Source organism: Lolium perenne, chromosome 1, assembly GCF_019359855.2.
Source record: "Lolium perenne isolate Kyuss_39 chromosome 1, Kyuss_2.0, whole genome shotgun sequence".
Lineage (NCBI taxonomy): Eukaryota > Viridiplantae > Streptophyta > Magnoliopsida > Poales > Poaceae > Lolium > Lolium perenne.
The window spans coordinates 112,110,450-112,128,146 of record NC_067244.2 but is presented as its reverse complement, the minus strand read 5'-3'; the positions used below and the strand labels follow the sequence as shown (position 1 = coordinate 112,128,146).

Genomic DNA, 17,697 nt, shown 5'->3' with positions numbered 1-17,697 from the left:
AGCCAACTCTTGCACGTGCTCCTAGGCACTTTGTGAGAGTGAAATGTGGGCCATATATTAGTAAAATACTTCATTCTTATAGCCAACTATTGTACATGTTAGCTATATGGTGACTACAAATGACATGACATCTTGTTATAGCCAGCAGTTGGCTATACTATTGGAATTGCTCTAATATAGAGAGCTGCTAATTAGGATGTTAACAATTTATACCACAGCTCGTCGAGTCTAACGATACATCCGACGACAACTAGGGAGGGGGCATTGCCACCCGGTGGCAACAAATCCTCTCTCTTTCCCACTAATAAATAGGCCGCACAAGGTAGTATTACTGCTTCTTTGTGTTGATGACTACAACTGAAAAATACATATAGTCTATACTGATTATGAAGACCATTTTATTAGAAAGCAAGGCATGAAATTACATAGCTCGTAGGAATTAAACTACAGAGTTGCGTACTCGTAGCTATGCACAAGAATGGTCTAGGAGCTAAATGCTAATCTAGATATGGTACTTAGTTCTCTAGCACCGACGTTCATGACTAACATGAAATTATAACTGAAATAGAAAAATGACAAGTATAATAATGCATGTAGAAGCTCGCAACCTCTATCTTATTCTACAAATGCAAATTTAATGGAATCCACCGCTGCCAGATCCGGATCCACTTCCTCCTCCACGGCCAGTCCCGCCATTTTGGCCAGCACCATAGCCGCTGCCCATGCCCCCACCAATTCCAGTAGCATAGCCAGAACCATAAGAACCATAAGAGCGAGTGCTGCCGGTCTGCCCAGCCCCAGAGCCAGAACCAGACCCAACCCCAAGACTTGGACCTTTTGCGACACCTTTAGCTATGCCACCACCGCTTCCGCTACCATTTCCACTGGCATTGCCCCCAGAAGTGTCATCGCTGCCGGCCTGTCCGGCTCCTTTGCCCTCACCACCTCCATTTCCATTATTTCCGCCACCACCACCATTACCGTTACCGCCAGCATCGGAGTAGCTGACACCACCAGCAGTTGGAGCCGGTGACGTAGTTATGCCACTCTCACCGTATCCCTTACCAAGGCCAGAACCAGCTCCGGACCCGCTAGACCCATTTGCGCCACCACCTTCGCCACCACCACCGCCCTTACCATCAGCGTTGGCATGTCCATTGCCACTAGGTGCTGATGCCGAGCCGCTCGAACCGCTTCCGGAGCCATAGCCGGATCCAGAACCAGAACCCGAACCACCATTTGATCCTCCTCCTCCACCAGCTCCTCCTCCTCCACCAGCTCCCTTTGCGAAGTTCCACCTGTTACCCCAATCTCCACCGCTTTCGCTATATCCTGCCCCTCCACCCGACCCAGATCCTCCGCCCCATCCACTACCACCAGATGCACCGCCTCCACCTCCACCACCACCTCCACCTCCACCACCTGAAGCACTGGAGCTAGCGAGCATCCTTGCAGCATCGGCGAACCCAATGCTGACAAGGACAACAAAGCCTAAAGCTACAAGCTTAGTGCTAGTAGCCATTGTGAGTGAGTGAGACGACTTCGGTGCTGATAATAGAAGGTTGGGAGGGTATATATATAGCGCTGGAGGATGTGCATGTGTGAGATATTTTACGGCGATCGAGCGCTTTGGTTGTGAATTGAGTGGGCTATTCGATGAGATCTACTGTAGGAGTAGTAATCAAAGTGCTGGTACCGTTGACTGTATACAACATCTACTCCTTCTCATGTAAATCTCTCTCTTCCCTCCAGTTCGTAATTAATTGATGGAGTAATTATTTAGCATGAGATTCCATGCTCCCGACATAGACAGATTAATTATATCTTTTCGATCTCCTAGATATGGAAGAGCGCGTCTTTCGTAGGAAATTCATGTTCGATTCCAGCGGGACACGAACATGAGGCCCTCCTGATCTGAACGATCTAGTGAACGCGATCACACGCGAATCTGATCCTTTGACATTTGCATTGCCTCGTACTTTCACCTTGCAGTTGTATTGCCATTATTAACCAGGTGTACCAGATGAAAACATAACAAGAATGAACGATGCACAGGGCATTGGAGTGTTTACCCGTAGGTATAACAAGAAAAACAAGTGTAGTATGTAAAGTAACTCACGGAACATAATATGGAAAAAAAAAATGTATCGAAGAGGTGTAGCTCAATTAATACTTTAGTTCGTAAATCCATGTCGCAAAATGCATTTAGTCGATCAATTTTCACCAACTTTAACCCACAATACATTGCACATGGATGTAGTCTCTGAACTCCGTTCCGTTATCTGATGGTATTGGAGCCCTTAGGGCCGTATGAACAAAAAAAAAACTCACCTGCGTTGCCCACAAAAATGTTAAGATCGGTATTAATAGATCTCTTATTTTCGAGCAGCATATTCGTGAAAAAATGTCAAAATTTTCGAGCAGCCCATTTCCGGAGGGGGTAATTTTATTTTGCCACACTCCCTCTATGCCAAAATATAGTTTGTATTAGATCTTTAGAAGTCAAATCATGCAAACTTTGACCAAGTTTATAGCAAAATATTAACATACAAAATCAATACCATTAGATGTATGATGAAGTATATTTTAATATGTTATATATATGTTTAGTATTGTAGATATGGATAATTTTTTTGTAAATTTGATCAAAGTTAGTCTAGTTTAACTTTCGCCAAACCAACACGTACTGTATTATGAAAATGAGCTAGTACGATCTAGCACGTCGATTTGCTAGTGAATGAATTGGCCTCGACGAATGCTCCATGCTCTTCGTCGATGCAATTTGGGCAAGAGCAAGCTAGCCAAGTAGCCAGCGCTCTAGCTTAGCTACATCAGGCTAGCTCAGCTGCTAGGCGCCGTTTCATGCTTCATGCCATCTGCTCGGCGACGAAGCAGAATATTGACTTCATTTGATTAACTGCAACTAGCTGTGTGACGCGATTACATGTCGGTTCGGCGACCTATAGGGTTTAACGCGTCGCCGGGTCAAGAAATTTGACCATGTACCCCGCAGACAGGAACGCACTGTTAGTCTTGGGATAGTTATGGCGACGCAAATAACGAGAGATGTCGATCGGAGAAAATTACGGTCTCTGAGGCTCTGAGCTGACCTAGCAGGCTAGGATGGACTGAGCATTCGATTCTCCAGCTGCATGCATACCCTATGTGAGGGAGGTGCCAGAAGCCAGATGCTATAGGTAGCTGCCTACGTAAGTGTACCTAGTCATGGTAATTGAACGAGATCCGATCTTTAATGGTTTGATTAATGGTATATCAACAATTAATAAACTCTCTTTCCAGTACATTTCGTACGTATGACTTCTGAAATGCACATGGTCCGGAAATACCTTCTTTGAACAGGTCTCACACAAGTACTACCAGTTATATTGAAACTTACATATATTCAATACTGCATGAGATGTATTTTTTTAGATTATTATGCAATTTTGAGTGAGCTTAATTACCGAAATCAGCGTCACAAATGTACTACTCCCTTCGATCCATATTACTTGCCACTAAAATTGATGTATCTACAACTAAAATGTATCTAGATATATCTATATTAATGATTAAGTAGTATACTTAACCATACACATATTAATCACATGCAACAGATCTCAATATGGAACAAGTAGTAGCACAAGGTTTGAGACGAGAAGCACGTACATCGCGATCGGAAAGGTCGCTCTAGAAGCAGCATCACTATGGCCGTTGTTAATGTCGCCAATGGTGTTGTCGGAGATGCCGAATTTGTCGATGATGTAGATGAACCAACAAAGAAGAGCACGAACAACATCGAGCAGTCGCGCCGAGATGCTTCCCAAAAAACCTTATCACCTGCCTCCCGGTGTAGGATCTCAATGGACGGGGTTTCAGAGGCTTGCTCCCCCGGATGGGCGTGCACGCAGTCGTTAGAATGGGGAAGACTAGAGGACGACACAACAAAAGAAACTGGACAGAGAGAAAGAGAGGCGAGTGAAGAGATTTGGATGCGTTCTGTCTCTCGTCTCCTGGTGTAGGATGGGAAGTGAGCACTGACGGAACCGTCACGCATAGAAAACACGGGAGATGCAGCTAGCGTGCACAACACACACCGACACGTACCCAACTCAGTTGGTGCATTAAATAAAAGGTTAGGCTTCCACAAAACTTGTTTCAAACTCGAGTCACGAAACGGGATGTGTGTGTGTGCGATGCATGGAGAGGCGGCGCGGGCGGCGGAAGAGGGCACTCCTTCTCTTCTCACTCACTTGCAAGGACTAAAACAACAACCCTTATAAACCACTCAATCTCTCTCCCAACTAGCAATTTGGGACTAAACTTTAGTCCTCAAAGTTGTCTCCAAGCTGCCACCATGATGGACCTTGAGATTTAATAAATTGTAGGCTACATGGGTTGCTTTCCTTGGTTGCAACCCATCTACATCCAACAATTCCCCAGCAGATCTCAGAGAGGCACATTGTATGGCACATTAGTTTCATTCACTATTAATATACTTGCACTTCAGTGGAGACTGTTAAGTTAAACTTCCACTTAGATAAGGAGCTAGCTACGCATGACTACAACTAAGAATGAACTAAACCTTGAATTGTCAGTCTTGTGCAACAAGTTTCACTCAATGTTGGCATGGTACTAGGCTACCATAGGCTTCCCCTCGTGTGAAGCTTGTAAGTCATACGCATCGGCCCTTCATGAGCTTACTAGAGATTCACCCAAATCTCGCACACTGTGACTCAAAGTGTCACTCGTATAAGTGTGTTCTTTAGAGATCTCTATGTAGGACAGCCTGTCCTCTCATTAAGAGCCGCACGGAACATATTAAGACATAGCCATACTGCCTTACAGTAGCTATGAGAGAATTTTGCATTTTTAGCGGAGTGGGAGTACTAATTTTATCTCAACTGAGTTTATCCAGTTTCCCAGGTCCTAATTCACAAGATCTTCGATCACATAGGTTGGGTTGCCCCCTCAACAACTCATGTGCGTCGAAGCAAGGTCTATCATTTTTCTCGATGGTCCTTTTGTCAAAGGATCTGCCATATTCTAATTAGCTATTTGGACATAATCCCATGCTATCACTTCGGAGTTTTTCAGTTTTCTAATAGACACCAATCTCCTCTTGACATGTGTTGAACTCTTCAAATTATCCTTAGAACTGTTCACTTTGAAAATCACAATTTGATTCTCATAGTTCATGAGGATAGCCGGTATTTTTTTGCAACCATAGGCAAGTTCGTCAAGATCTCACAAAACCATCCCGCTTTGACATTAGCTGTATCTAATGATGTGAGTTATGCTTCCATTGTTGACCTCATTAAGATGGTATGTTTGCAAGACTTCGATGAAACAATGCTATCACCAAGAGTGAAACATATCCACTTGTGGCCTGATACCTTTGATCCGGATTATGGATTGTAGTATCGTAAGCTTTTTTCCTAGAAGACCTAGGTTTAATCGAACCTTGGGAAGAACTGCTAAAATTGTGTAAAGGAGACGTCTACAAGATTTGCTAATTGGTTTAATTTATATTTACCGGATCTTTCTAGTTTACTTTGTTTTATGTTGTGTTCAATGGATGGAAATAGGCCAGGGTCAAGGATTCTCCTGCAACTATGCATACATATAGAAATGAACTACAAATGTGTAGTAAATAAAATAGTGATAAGAGATTTGTGAGCACCACATCCGTAAATAATATTGTCCCTAAAGCTAGAGGTGACAAAGTCTCTTGGTCCAACCATTTTTCCCCCAGCCGCGACTAACAACAATATTAAGTAAATGAATACAGACCAAAGCATTAAGCTAGATGATTGTGTTGTTGATCCCGAGCAAATCACTAAACGTGTACCCTTACTTTCCCCTTTCTGTCAATGAGATTTCATGATAGCACACTGTTCTTCCCTCATCCCACCTCTTCCCTTGATCGACCCGATGGACATGGGTACCTGCAGGTCATCGAATCAAGGCAAAGAGACAATGATACAAGATTGTAAAACTCCTATTCAATCCTTACACATATTCATGATATTAGATGCATATAACGCTACGAGGATTTACCCCAACCCGTAGCTCGTGAGGACTACTCACACATGATATCAAGATCAAAGATATATTCATTGTCGCAAATACTTTCTGACAATGGTCGCTAATTATCAAGGAGATCTCTATTAAAATGGTGATGGCTATGACTATGGAGAATATGGGAGATGGAATGGATGAACTATGGTGGTGGAACTCCTTCGGTGTGGCGTAGATGGATCTGATGGGTGGCGGCTCTTTTTGACGACGAATGGCTCTCTTTTTGGCGTCGCTCCCTTCATAGAACTTATAGGGTTTGACCTCGAGAGTGTTGCGGCGCACCGTACAGGCGGACAGTATGGGCGGGGATTGCCCGTACCAGTGTCCGCTAAACCCTAGAACCGACTTTTGACCTCTGGTCGATTTTGCTGCACTTGTGACGGGATTTTCTTTAGTAGTTGCAGGTCCATTTGCCATTATGACTTGATTTGTTGCACACCATTCAAAGATAGAAGAGATTGCATACATTTTCAATAATTAGTCATTAGTGGAACATTTAGAGAGAAACTTAGCCTTAATAAATCTTGGGAAAATATGGCTTAGGTTTTTGAGCAAAACGGTGGCTCTGGTATAAAGGGGGGCCCGAGATGATGTCCGAGGTGCAAACGAGGGTGGGTGGCATGACCAACCAGGTAAGGCGCACCACATGTGCTCGTTTGCACCTCGCGGAACCTCTCGTGTGGTTCTTTCGCCCACGGTCCTTCTCCGGATGAAAAACCGATCATGTATTTTTGCCTCGATTTTTAGCAATCTAGAAATCCTTGAAACAAATAAAATACGAAAAATGAGGTTTTCTGCCTCCCATGAATTAAATATCAATGAAGGAGACTTTGTAGGAAAAACTTGGAAATCTACTAAAAATGAATAAATAATGATGTGTGATGACAATAACAATGAAAACTAATCATATATGTAGTAATAATGATGATGCAAAATGCATGTATCAAGCGGTTGTGTTTTTTTGCTTTGAATCCTTCGGAGGCACAGCCTCCCGCAGCCTCCGTCTTGGCGTTGCGACGCGTGTCCACATGGACCCCACCCTCAACACGTCTCCACCTTCCGTTTCTTCCTTATCCTTCCATCATTCCGTGAAACAGAATTCTTCTGCGCGACCTGCCCCAGCTCCGGCGGCCACCAAAACCCGCCGCCCTCCATTCTTCTGCGCGACGTGAGCTGCCCCGGCTCCGGCGGCCACCAAAAAATTTCGGGAGCGACGGCGGCAACTACATAGAGCGCCGCTGCCTCCTCTACCCGTGAGGACCGGCCTCGACGGAGCGCGCCGCCGCCTCCTTTCCCAGCGACGGCCATCCTCGATGGAGTGAGCCGCTGCCTCCTACTGTGCGAGGGCCGCATGCGACCATCTCGCGCGGCGCCGGCTCCATTCGACGCGAAGGCCGCCGCTTCCGTCCCGCGCGTCGCCTCCTTCCCCCACCACAGCAGCAGCAGCCAGCAGGCCACCATCTCGCGTGGCACCGGCTCCTTCCACCGCCTCCATCCCGTGCGACGCTGCCCCTGCTGCAGGCGCCTGTGGCCGGAGCTGCAACCGGTGGCGGCGCTGCTGCAACCGCAGCGACGGAGCTGCAAAGGGCATCGACGGCGCTGCAATCCCAATTTTTCTATGAGCGTCTCACCGGAGCAATGACTGTGCTTCCTTAGTTTATTTTTTGGCTGCATTACTACGTATTTTTAGCTTCATTACTGTTAAATTTGGGCTGCATTACTTCATTTGTTGGACAGCTGCATCTTTTTTTTGACGGTGCTTCCTAAGTTTTATTTTGGGCTGCATTACTACACTTTTTTAGCTTTATTACTATGAAATTTGGGCTGCATTGCAGCAAGACAATTTCATTTCTCGGCGAGGTCGCGGGAGGTGCTGCAAATGTTCAACGGCGGTGCTGTAAATGTTCCGTGGCTCTGCTTCTTTACTACATTATTTGTGCTTCAATGTCTCCGGCGAGGGCTCCGGCGAGTCTCCGGCGAGGTCGGGGAGGTGCTGCAAATGTTCAACGGTGGTGATGTAAATGTTTTGTGGCTCTGCTTTTTTACTACATTATTTGTGCTTCAATGTCTCCGGCGAGACTCCGGCGAGTCTCCGGTGAGGTTGGGGAGGTGCTGCAAATGTTCAATGGCAGTGTTGTAAATGTTTCGTGGCTCTGCTTCTTTACTACATTATTTGTGCTTCAATGTCTCCGACGAGGTCTCCGGCGAAGTCTCAAGCGAGCTCCTCGTGTCTTTTTCTTTTTTTTAGGCGAATCGTTTTGTGCTTCAATGAAGCAAAAGCGGGATATTTTTTGCTGCGAGGAAGCATCGTCAGGATTTTGGCTGAAAGTGGACACGTGTCGATCAGGGAAGCAGGAGGCTGGAATTTTTTAGGCGAATCGTTTTTGTGCTTCAATGAAGCAAAAGCGGGATATTTTTTGCTGCGACGAAGCATCGTCAGGATTTTGGCTGAAAGTGGACACGTGTCAATCAGGCAAGCAGGAGGCTGGAAGGAGTTTATCCTCCGGAGGATTCTCAGCTTTGTTTTCTGTCTTCCTCTTATGTTTTCTCGTCCTCTGTCCTTCATGAAAGTTGCTCCTTTTGAAGACAGAAGGCGGTGGCACATCGTTCGGCCGGGTCGTACGGACAGGCTCCGGCAGTACCGATCCTCGCCAAAACCTCTAGAATGCATTCTCCTTTGTCCGGGAGTTAGGAAGTTCCCTAATTTCCTCCAATTAGCTCATAAATGGGTTCCACTCCTTCCAAACTGTTGGGCACCTGAAAGTCACAATATAAAACATGGTTTCTCTATTTTTTAATATTAGTGTTAGTCAAAACGATAAAATCATCGAAACCAAACAAAAATGAGTAGAAAACCCTTTGAAAAAGGTGATACAAATAGGAGCTATCAACTCCCCAAGCTTAGCATCCATGCGGAATCAACCGAGGATGGTCAGATCGATCCCATGTGATTGTTTTTTCATACCATTGGACGTATGGAGGAACTTATAGGACAATAGCTTTGAGAGCATGCAGAGTGGTTCTCTTTGCCTTTTCGCCGGAGTTCCAAGGAAGGTGTAAAAGCTGTCGGAGCTCTTCTTCTCAAAAGTATTTTTGGATTTCCCCCCGGGTTTTGGATCCAGCTTGGGTTCAACATCTTCCATGTCACTTGATTCCTTGGACTCTTTGGATTCTTCTTTTTGTTTTCCTCCTTTCTCTCGTGGCCTTTTTTATAGCGCGCTTGTATCCAACCTATGGATCTTCCTTAAGGTCATTGGTATTTGCAGTTGTGTTTGGTATGTGTGGAATTCCCATTGGCGTGAAGATGAGCCAGACAGGGCATGTCCCTATACTCTGCATACATAGTCATAGGGCAGGGTGCTACCGGAGTGACCTCGTCATTGTGCTCCTACCCTCGGCTGCCTCCGGCTCCGCGTCTGCGCCCACATTATCCTCTTCCTTGGAAGTATAGCAACCATGTTAGAACCTTCCTTCTCCTCGGGCGGATTCTTGCACTTGTTTTTATTTTGGTTGGGATGTTGTTTGAGGTTTGTGTGGGCCAAAAACGTGTCACGTGCATAATCATCCGCTACCCCATAAATTGTTGGCACTCTGACTCATCACGTTTAGGGTGATAGTTGTTGAGTCGTGTTCGCGGGTCAGTGTATGGTGGAGGAGCGTTCCTCTATCAATCCCTCTGAGGAAGGCGAGTATTTATGTCTCGTCCTTGATTCCCTCACAGGATTTTTTCATTTCCAACCACTTGGACATAAAGTCCCTGGATGACTTGTCCTTTTGCTGTTGGCACCGTTGCAGGTCACCCGATGTATATGGCCTTTTGTAGGTTCCCTCCAAGTTTGTAGTGAAGGTGGTATACATGTCAAGACATTTGTGGATTGATTTTTCTAATAGGTCACGAGGGTGGGTGGCATGACCAACCAGGTAAGGCGCACCACATGTGCTCGTTTGCACCTCGCGGAACCTCTCGTGTGGTTCTTTCGCCCACGGTCCTTCTCCGGATGAAAAACCGATCATGTATTTTTGCCTCGATTTTTAGCAATCTAGAAATCCTTGAAACAAATAAAATATGAAAAATGAGGTTTTCTGCCTCCCATGAATTAAATATCAATGAAGGAGACTTTGTAGGAAAAACTTGGAAATCTACTAAAAATGAATAAATAATGATGTGTGATGAAAATAACAATGAAAACTAATCATATATGTAGTAATAATGATGATGCAAAATGCATGTATCAAGCGGTTGTGTTTTTTTTGCTTTGAATCCTTCGGAGGCACAGCCTCCCGCAGCCTCCGTCTTGGCGTTGCGACGCGTGTCCACATGGACCCCACCCTCAACACGTCTCCACCTTCCGTTTCTTCCTTATCCTTCCATCATTCCGTGAAACAGAATTCTTCTGCGCGACCTGCCCCAGCTCCGACGGCCACCAAAACCCGCCGCCCTCCATTCTTCTGCGCGACGTGAGCTGCCCCGGCTCCGGCGGCCACCAAAAAATTTCGGGAGCTACAGCGGCAACTACATAGAGCGCCGCTGCCTCCTCTACCCGTGAGGACCGGCCTCGACGGAGCGCGCCGCCGCCTCCTTTCCCAGCGACGGCCATCCTCGATGGAGTGCGCCGCTGCCTCCTACTGTGCGAGGGCCGCATGCGACCATCTCGCGCGGCGCCGGCTCCATTCGACGCGAAGGCCGCCGCTTCCGTCCCGCGCGTCGCCTCCTTCCCCCACAACAGCAGCAGCAGCCAGCAGGCCACCATCTCGCGCGGCGCCGGCTCCTTCCACCGCCTCCATCCCGTGCGACGCTGCCCCTGCTGCAGGCGCCTGTGGCCGGAGCTGCAACCGGTGGCGGCGCTGCTGCAACCGCAGCGACGGAGCTGCAAAGGGCATCGACGGCGCTGCAATCCCAATTTTTCTATGAGCGTCTCACCGGAGCAATGACTGTGCTTCCTTAGTTTATTTTTTGGCTGCATTACTACGTATTTTTAGCTTCATTACTGTTAAATTTGGGCTGCATTACTTCATTTGTTGGACAGCTGCATTTTTTTTTGACGGTGCTTCCTAAGTTTTATTTTGGGCTGCATTACTACACTTTTTTAGCTTTATTACTATGAAATTTGGGCTGCATTGCAGCAAGACAATTTCATTTCTCGGCGAGGTCGGGGGAGGTGCTGCAAATGTTCAACGGCGGTGCTGTAAATGTTCCGTGGCTCTGCTTCTTTACTACATTATTTGTGCTTCAATGTCTCCGGCGAGGGCTCCGGCGAGTCTCCGGCGAGGTCGGGGAGGTGCTGCAAATGTTCAACGGTGGTGATGTAAATGTTTTGTGGCTCTGCTTTTTTACTACATTATTTGTGCTTCAATGTCTCCGGCGAGACTCCGGCGAGTCTCCGGTGAGGTTGGGGAGGTGCTGCAAATGTTCAATGGCAGTGTTGTAAATGTTTCGTGGCTCTGCTTCTTTACTACATTATTTGTGTTTCAATGTCTCCGGCGAGGTCTCCGGCGAAGTCTCCAGCGAGCTCCTCGTGTCTTTTTCTTTTTTTTAGGCGAATCGTTTTGTGCTTCAATGAAGCAAAAGCGGGATATTTTTTGCTGCGACGAAGCATCGTCAGGATTTTGGCTGAAAGTGGACACGTGTCGATCAGGGAAGCAGGAGGCTGGAATTTTTTAGGCGAATCGTTTTTGTGCTTCAATGAAGCAAAAGCGGGATATTTTTTGCTGCGACGAAGCATCGTCAGGATTTTGGCTGAAAGTGGACACGTGTCAATCGAGGCAAGCGGGGAGGGTGGAAGGAGTTTATCCTCGGAGGATTCTCAGCTTTGTTTTCTGTCTTCCTCTTATGTTTTCTCGTCCTCTGTCCTTCACGAAAGTTGCTCCTTTTGAAGACGAGAAGGCGGTGGCACATCGTTCGGCCGGGTCGTACGGACAGGCTCCCGGCGTGCCGATCCTCGCCAAAACCTCTAGAATGCATTCTCCTTTGTCCGGGAGTTAGGAAGTTCCCTAATTTCCTCCAATTAGCTCATAAATGGGTTCCACTCCTTCCAAACTGTTGGGCACCTGAAAGTCACAATATAAAACATGGTTTCTCTATTTTTTAATATTAGTGTTAGTCAAAACGATAAAATCATCGAAACCAAACAAAAATGAGTAGAAAACCCTTTGAAAAAGGTGATACAAATAGGAGCTATCAACTCCCCAAGCTTAGCATCCATGCGGAATCAACCGAGGATGGTCAGATCGATCCCATGTGATTGTTTTTTCATACCATTGGACGTATGGAGGAACTTATAGGACAATAGCTTTGAGAGCATGCAGAGTGGTTCTCTTTGCCTTTTCGCCGGAGTTCCAAGGAAGGTGTAAAAGCTGTCGGAGCTCTTCTTCTCAAAAGTATTTTTGGATTTCCCCCCGGGTTTTGGATCCAGCTTGGGTTCAACATCTTCCATGTCACTTGATTCCTTGGACTCTTTGGATTCTTCTTTTTGTTTTCCTCCTTTCTCTCGTGGCCTTTTTTATAGTGCGCTTGTATCCAACCTATGGATCTTCCTTAAGGTCATTGATATTTGCAGTTGTGTTTGGTATGTGTGGAATTCCCATTGGCGTGAAGATGAGCCAGACAGGGCATGTCCCTATACTCTGCATACATAGTCATAGGGCAGGGTGCTACCGGAGTGACCTCGTCATTGTGCTCCTACCCTCGGCTGCCTCCGGCTCCACGTCTGCGCCCACATTATCCTCTTCCTTGGAAGTATAGCAACCATGTTAGAACCTTCCTTCTCCTCGGGCGGATTCTTGCACTTGTTTTTATTTTGGTTGGGATGTTGTTTGAGGTTTGTGTGGGCCAAAAACGTGTCACGTGCATAATCATCCGCTACCCCATAAATTGTTGGCACTCTGACTCATCACGTTTAGGGTGATAGTTGTTGAGTCGTGTTCGCGGGTCAGTGTATGGTGGAGGAGCGTTCCTATATCAATCCCTCTGAGGAAGGCGAGTATTTATGTCTCGTCCTTGATTCCCTCGCAGGATTTTTTCATTTCCAACCACTTGGACATAAAGTCCCTGGATGACTTGTCCTTTTGCTGTTGGCACCGTTGCAGGTCACCCGATGTATGTGGCCTTTTGTAGGTTCCCTCCAAGTTTGTAGTGAAGGTGGTATACATGTCAAGACATTTGTGGATTGATTTTTCTAATAGGTCATGGATCCATTGCCGGGTTGGACGTGTTAGGTACATGGGGAGGTACCTAACTGCACAGTCTGAACTTCCTCGGTCAAATTCGATGGCATTGAACAAATCTTGCATCCAGGTAATGGGATCCTCAATTCTGTTATATTGCTTGAGGCTTCCGGGTAACTTGAGACCCTTTGGCATTTCCTCAACACGGATGAGCGGGCAAAAACAAGGTGGGCCAACGTAGAGTATTTGTTTGGCCATAACTATATCGAAGCGGTGGCGACCTTCGTATGGCTCGTTTTTGCCATGTCCGGGTGGTGGAGGGGAATTGTGGTAGGATCTGTTGAATTTGGGCGGACCATGGCCTCCGCCTCCTCGTTTTCTTGATGGCGGTGATGATGGTTCAGGCGGAGTTGGCTTGTTCTTGATTTCTCCATCCTGGGAACCACCGCGATACTCGTGCTTGCTGCCGCTTGTATGGTATGTATCGTCTCGCTAGCTAGCTATGCCTACACTGATGATCATCATTCCTTCTTCCGCTATGGTCATTTTGTCTATCGTCCTTATCACGGCGCGACTCCACATTGCCACAGATAGTAATCCCACCTGGATGACCAGTGTGACTTCTGTGTCTGGGCGGCAGTATCATGTTAAATGGGTGAGGCAGATATTCCTCCCAACGGTCTTCAAGGGGTCATCGCGAGCGCGATTATGGGGGGTTTTCCCTTGTCCTTCTCCTTGCTAGAGGAAACATGGATAACATCCTGCCAGCTCCGCGCCTCCCTCCTTCGGCGCTCAGTTGAGCCAGTATGGGATTCATAGTCTTGAGGCTCCTCGCGAACTCTAGGAGTGGTAGGATTTTCCTTCTGAGCACTGGATTGGTAAACCTTTGGGTAAACCAACCTCTGAGAGGATTTAGCTCGAGCCTACAGTTCCAGGGCCTTGCTCATGCAAGCATGGGTATTTTTGATGACTTCGGGAGTTTGGTAGTTGTCAATATCCTTGTCGCTACCTTAGATTCTCTAAGGGAGTTGCCATGACACTCTGGCCGAATCTTTCAACATACGATGGATTGCGTAGGTGGACAGTAATCGGAGCTACAACATCCGGTGACGTATTGAGTTGATGTTCTGGGTTACCGTAGGATCATTGGCCATGTCCTCTCTTTCTTGTTGGTAGTCATCTCCTTGTACTCTTCTTCGAGGTTTTTGACCAACTTCAGGGTAGCTTCGACACCATCTTCTTTTTTGATGAGTTCATTGTTGGTGTCAGCGATGTACCTAGCTTATGCTATGAGGTTCTGCTACTATTCGTCGAAGTGGGTCACCTCCCTAACGCAATCCAAAGTAATGTGAGGTTCTAGGAGTTCTCCATTCTTCTCGACGCAGGGCATGCCAGAAGGGAAGGGATTGGCCTAGGTTTCAGCTGACATCTCCGCGCAACGTCTAGTAAACGAAAGCGGTGATGCATGCATCCTGAAGGGTGGATCCTTGTCCTGATGTCCCGTGGCCAGATCCACTTCACGTTGACACAGTGCTACTTCAGCCGGATCTATCCTCTGGTGATGTGCTTCGACAGCCGGATATGTCTCTTCTTGGTCTTCTGCTCCCACTACTGGATCCTTGGTCTCTTCGGACTTGTCACCGTCCCCTCCAATTTCCTTCATGGTCGCGAAGACCTGTTGGGCGGTGGGTTGCGGTTGTATCTGTTGATGCGCATTTCCTCCGAGATTTTGCTAGGGTGTTAAGGTGGTATCCCGGTGGGATTTAGCTTATAGTGTGTTTTGCCCATTCTAGTTCAAATTTTGGTGTCAAAATTTACACTAGAAGAAGCAAAATGCAGTACAAGTGGGATTTAGGTGGGATCCCACTTGAGACCCTAGATTTTGCACGACTGAATAAAGGTCATCGTCGCTCATTTCTCCAGTATCCGAGTCCTCTAACATGTGGTTGAGAGCATCCGTGGTAGATTTGTTCGCTTTTCCTACACCATTGGATCCAGAATTTGAACTAGAAGTAACTTGGCCGAAAAATTAATATCTCCACATCTCAAACACGTTGCTGGGCAAGATGCATCTGCATCGGTCTTCCACTGTCACCACCTACCTAGGGGCGATTTGGGTGAGCCTTGAATTTTCCAGATCAGAGGCGGAAAACTTCTGAGGGAGTTTCTGCCTAGATCGATCTTTCGCATACGTATCCAGCTCAACGGCGGTCCGTGCGGGTATTGACGACATGTCAGCGGTTTGGTCACTGATGTCGCTGATGAAAATGTGGATGTCACCGATCGGAGCGGTCTTGTAGTGAACGAGGCTTCTCCTAGCCGGAACCTAGCACTCGTTGTCAGGGACGACGATAACATTGTTGCTATAGAGGACGCGCCCGATGGGGATAGTGTCGATGATGCCTGTGAAGATGGATCCCGCCTGGATCCGCGCTCCATGCGCCTCTGGACCCATGGTGGGAGCCAACTGTCGATGTGTGATGGATGAGTACGCCATAGAGGGTACCTCAAGGCATGGAGAGAGATATGGTCGAAAGGTAGGGAGCTACCGGGATGCTAAGGCACGAGTTATCCGGCTTCAGATCTCGCAACGGTGGTGAGACTCTATGTGTTACTATAGTTCACTATAAGGGTAATAAGTGCGCGATTAGAATGAGATGATTGGTTCTTCCTCAAGGGCTCCCGCATCCGGCTTATAAAGGAGCGAGGATATAGGGTTTAACAGGAGTAGTCTAGGTTGGACTCTACTAGCACTATCCTCACTAGGTAAAACTTGTCGTACATGTAAGGATCCAGCTATCCTGTGTTGGTACAAATCTGGACAACTAGGTCGTTGCATATCCGATTAGACCTTTTGATCCTAGATTCTCCATCTTGGTCAATCAGCAATTGGGTCACCAGGTTAGGCCATAGGCCCAACAACCATATGTGGGACACCCAGGCCTGCCGGCATTTGACTATGTCGTTGGTATACCCATCAAGCATATCCACAATAGAATCTACGTGACCGAAGACACTGGACTTCCTCGGAGTCTCTTTAGCAGTGAGAGCGGAAACACCCGCCATGTGTTCTACAGTACATCCGGTGCATGCTACTTCCACGGCAAGGTATGAGTCCGCCACTATATCATCGTGCACATGTAGATGAATGGGCACCGAAATCTTTAGAATTTGCTTATGGGCATAGGGCATTGCTCATAAATATTGTGTGACTTTATCTGAGGCTGTTGACATGTCGTGCATGTCGTCTGTGATGGCGAAGAGGAAGAAGAGGGTGATGAGGGTGAATAGGAAGAACATGCCAATGTGGTTGACGTGGACACCGGCAACACTACCAAGTCAAAGAGGAAACCAATGGCGGGCACACGCTGTTCAAAGTGGAAATTTTAGGAGGGTGAATGCCTCGTCAAGTCGAATGCGTTGAGCCTTCACCCCATCACCAGTGCCAACCAAACAGCCAACAGGTACTTCAAGCGCATCTTCGACCCATTCAATCAGAGGAAGCAATATGGAGAGTACACTTTTTTTGAACTTTTAAGAGTAGGAAAGGCTCCTACTGCTTTATATTATATAAAAGGAATCCCAACAGGAAACCAGGGAGTTACATCTTGTGGGTGTGTACAAATGCCTTTAGCCAAAAAGAAATAAAACCAGAGTGTGAAGTACACCAAGTTTGAACTACAAGCTATAAATAAGGCTAGTAATAAAGGGGTGTAACCCCTATTTTGTTATGTGAACTAATAAACCAAAGTCTTCCCTTAATCTTCTCTTCCATGCCTCAAAAGTGGGTGTGATATTATTGAAAAGCATGTTATTTCTTTCTTTCCAAATACTCCAAGCTGCGACAATAAACAATTTCATGAATAAGGGGTCATTCCATTGTGCCTTGCCCTGTTTAATGATTTGTAGTCTGGTACCCATCATAGGCCAATGGAGAGTACGCTTCCATCCACATGATCTGCAACGAGTCAGCCATGTCACATCGGTGGGGGATTATCAAGGTGTGCAACAAATTTCAGGGCAACTATGAGAAGTGTGGACGGATGAAGGAGAGTGGCAAGTCCATGGTCGGCTACGTAAGTGGCTCTCTCGTATTATGCACATATCAATTCAACACTCTCATATTGATGCATTGTCATCTTCTTTGCTAGTTGTACGACATGCTCGCCCTGTATAAGGATGAGAACGAAGACAAGTATTTTTCCTTCATGCACTGCTTCAAGAAGCTTTAAGGTTGCAAGAAATGAGATGATGTCCAACTAACTCTCAATATATACAATGTTGATGAAGATGGACTGCCCCCCTCGGCGTCCTCGGACGGTCGCCCAATCGGCAACAAGAAGGCGCATGCCGAGAGGAATGGGGCATCCTCATTGGTTGGCCTTGATGCCTCCATTGATAAGATGATACCCTATTTCTCGCCCGACATCAAAGAAAGGGATCAAAGGGGCACTG

The 17,697-nt window shown here is 46.7% G+C and overlaps 1 protein-coding gene across 1 annotated transcript; it reads right to left on the bottom strand.

Annotated features, from left to right (window-relative positions):
- Nucleotides 1-381: 381 nt before the first annotated feature.
- On the bottom strand, nucleotides 382-1,533 carry LOC127348085 (uncharacterized). Its single transcript, XM_051374215.2, has one exon. It carries the CDS (start codon nucleotides 1,520-1,522, stop codon nucleotides 635-637), a length of 888 nt encoding a protein of 295 aa, XP_051230175.1. The 5' UTR covers nucleotides 1,523-1,533; the 3' UTR covers nucleotides 382-634.
- Between the last annotated feature and the right edge of the window lie 16,164 nt (nucleotides 1,534-17,697).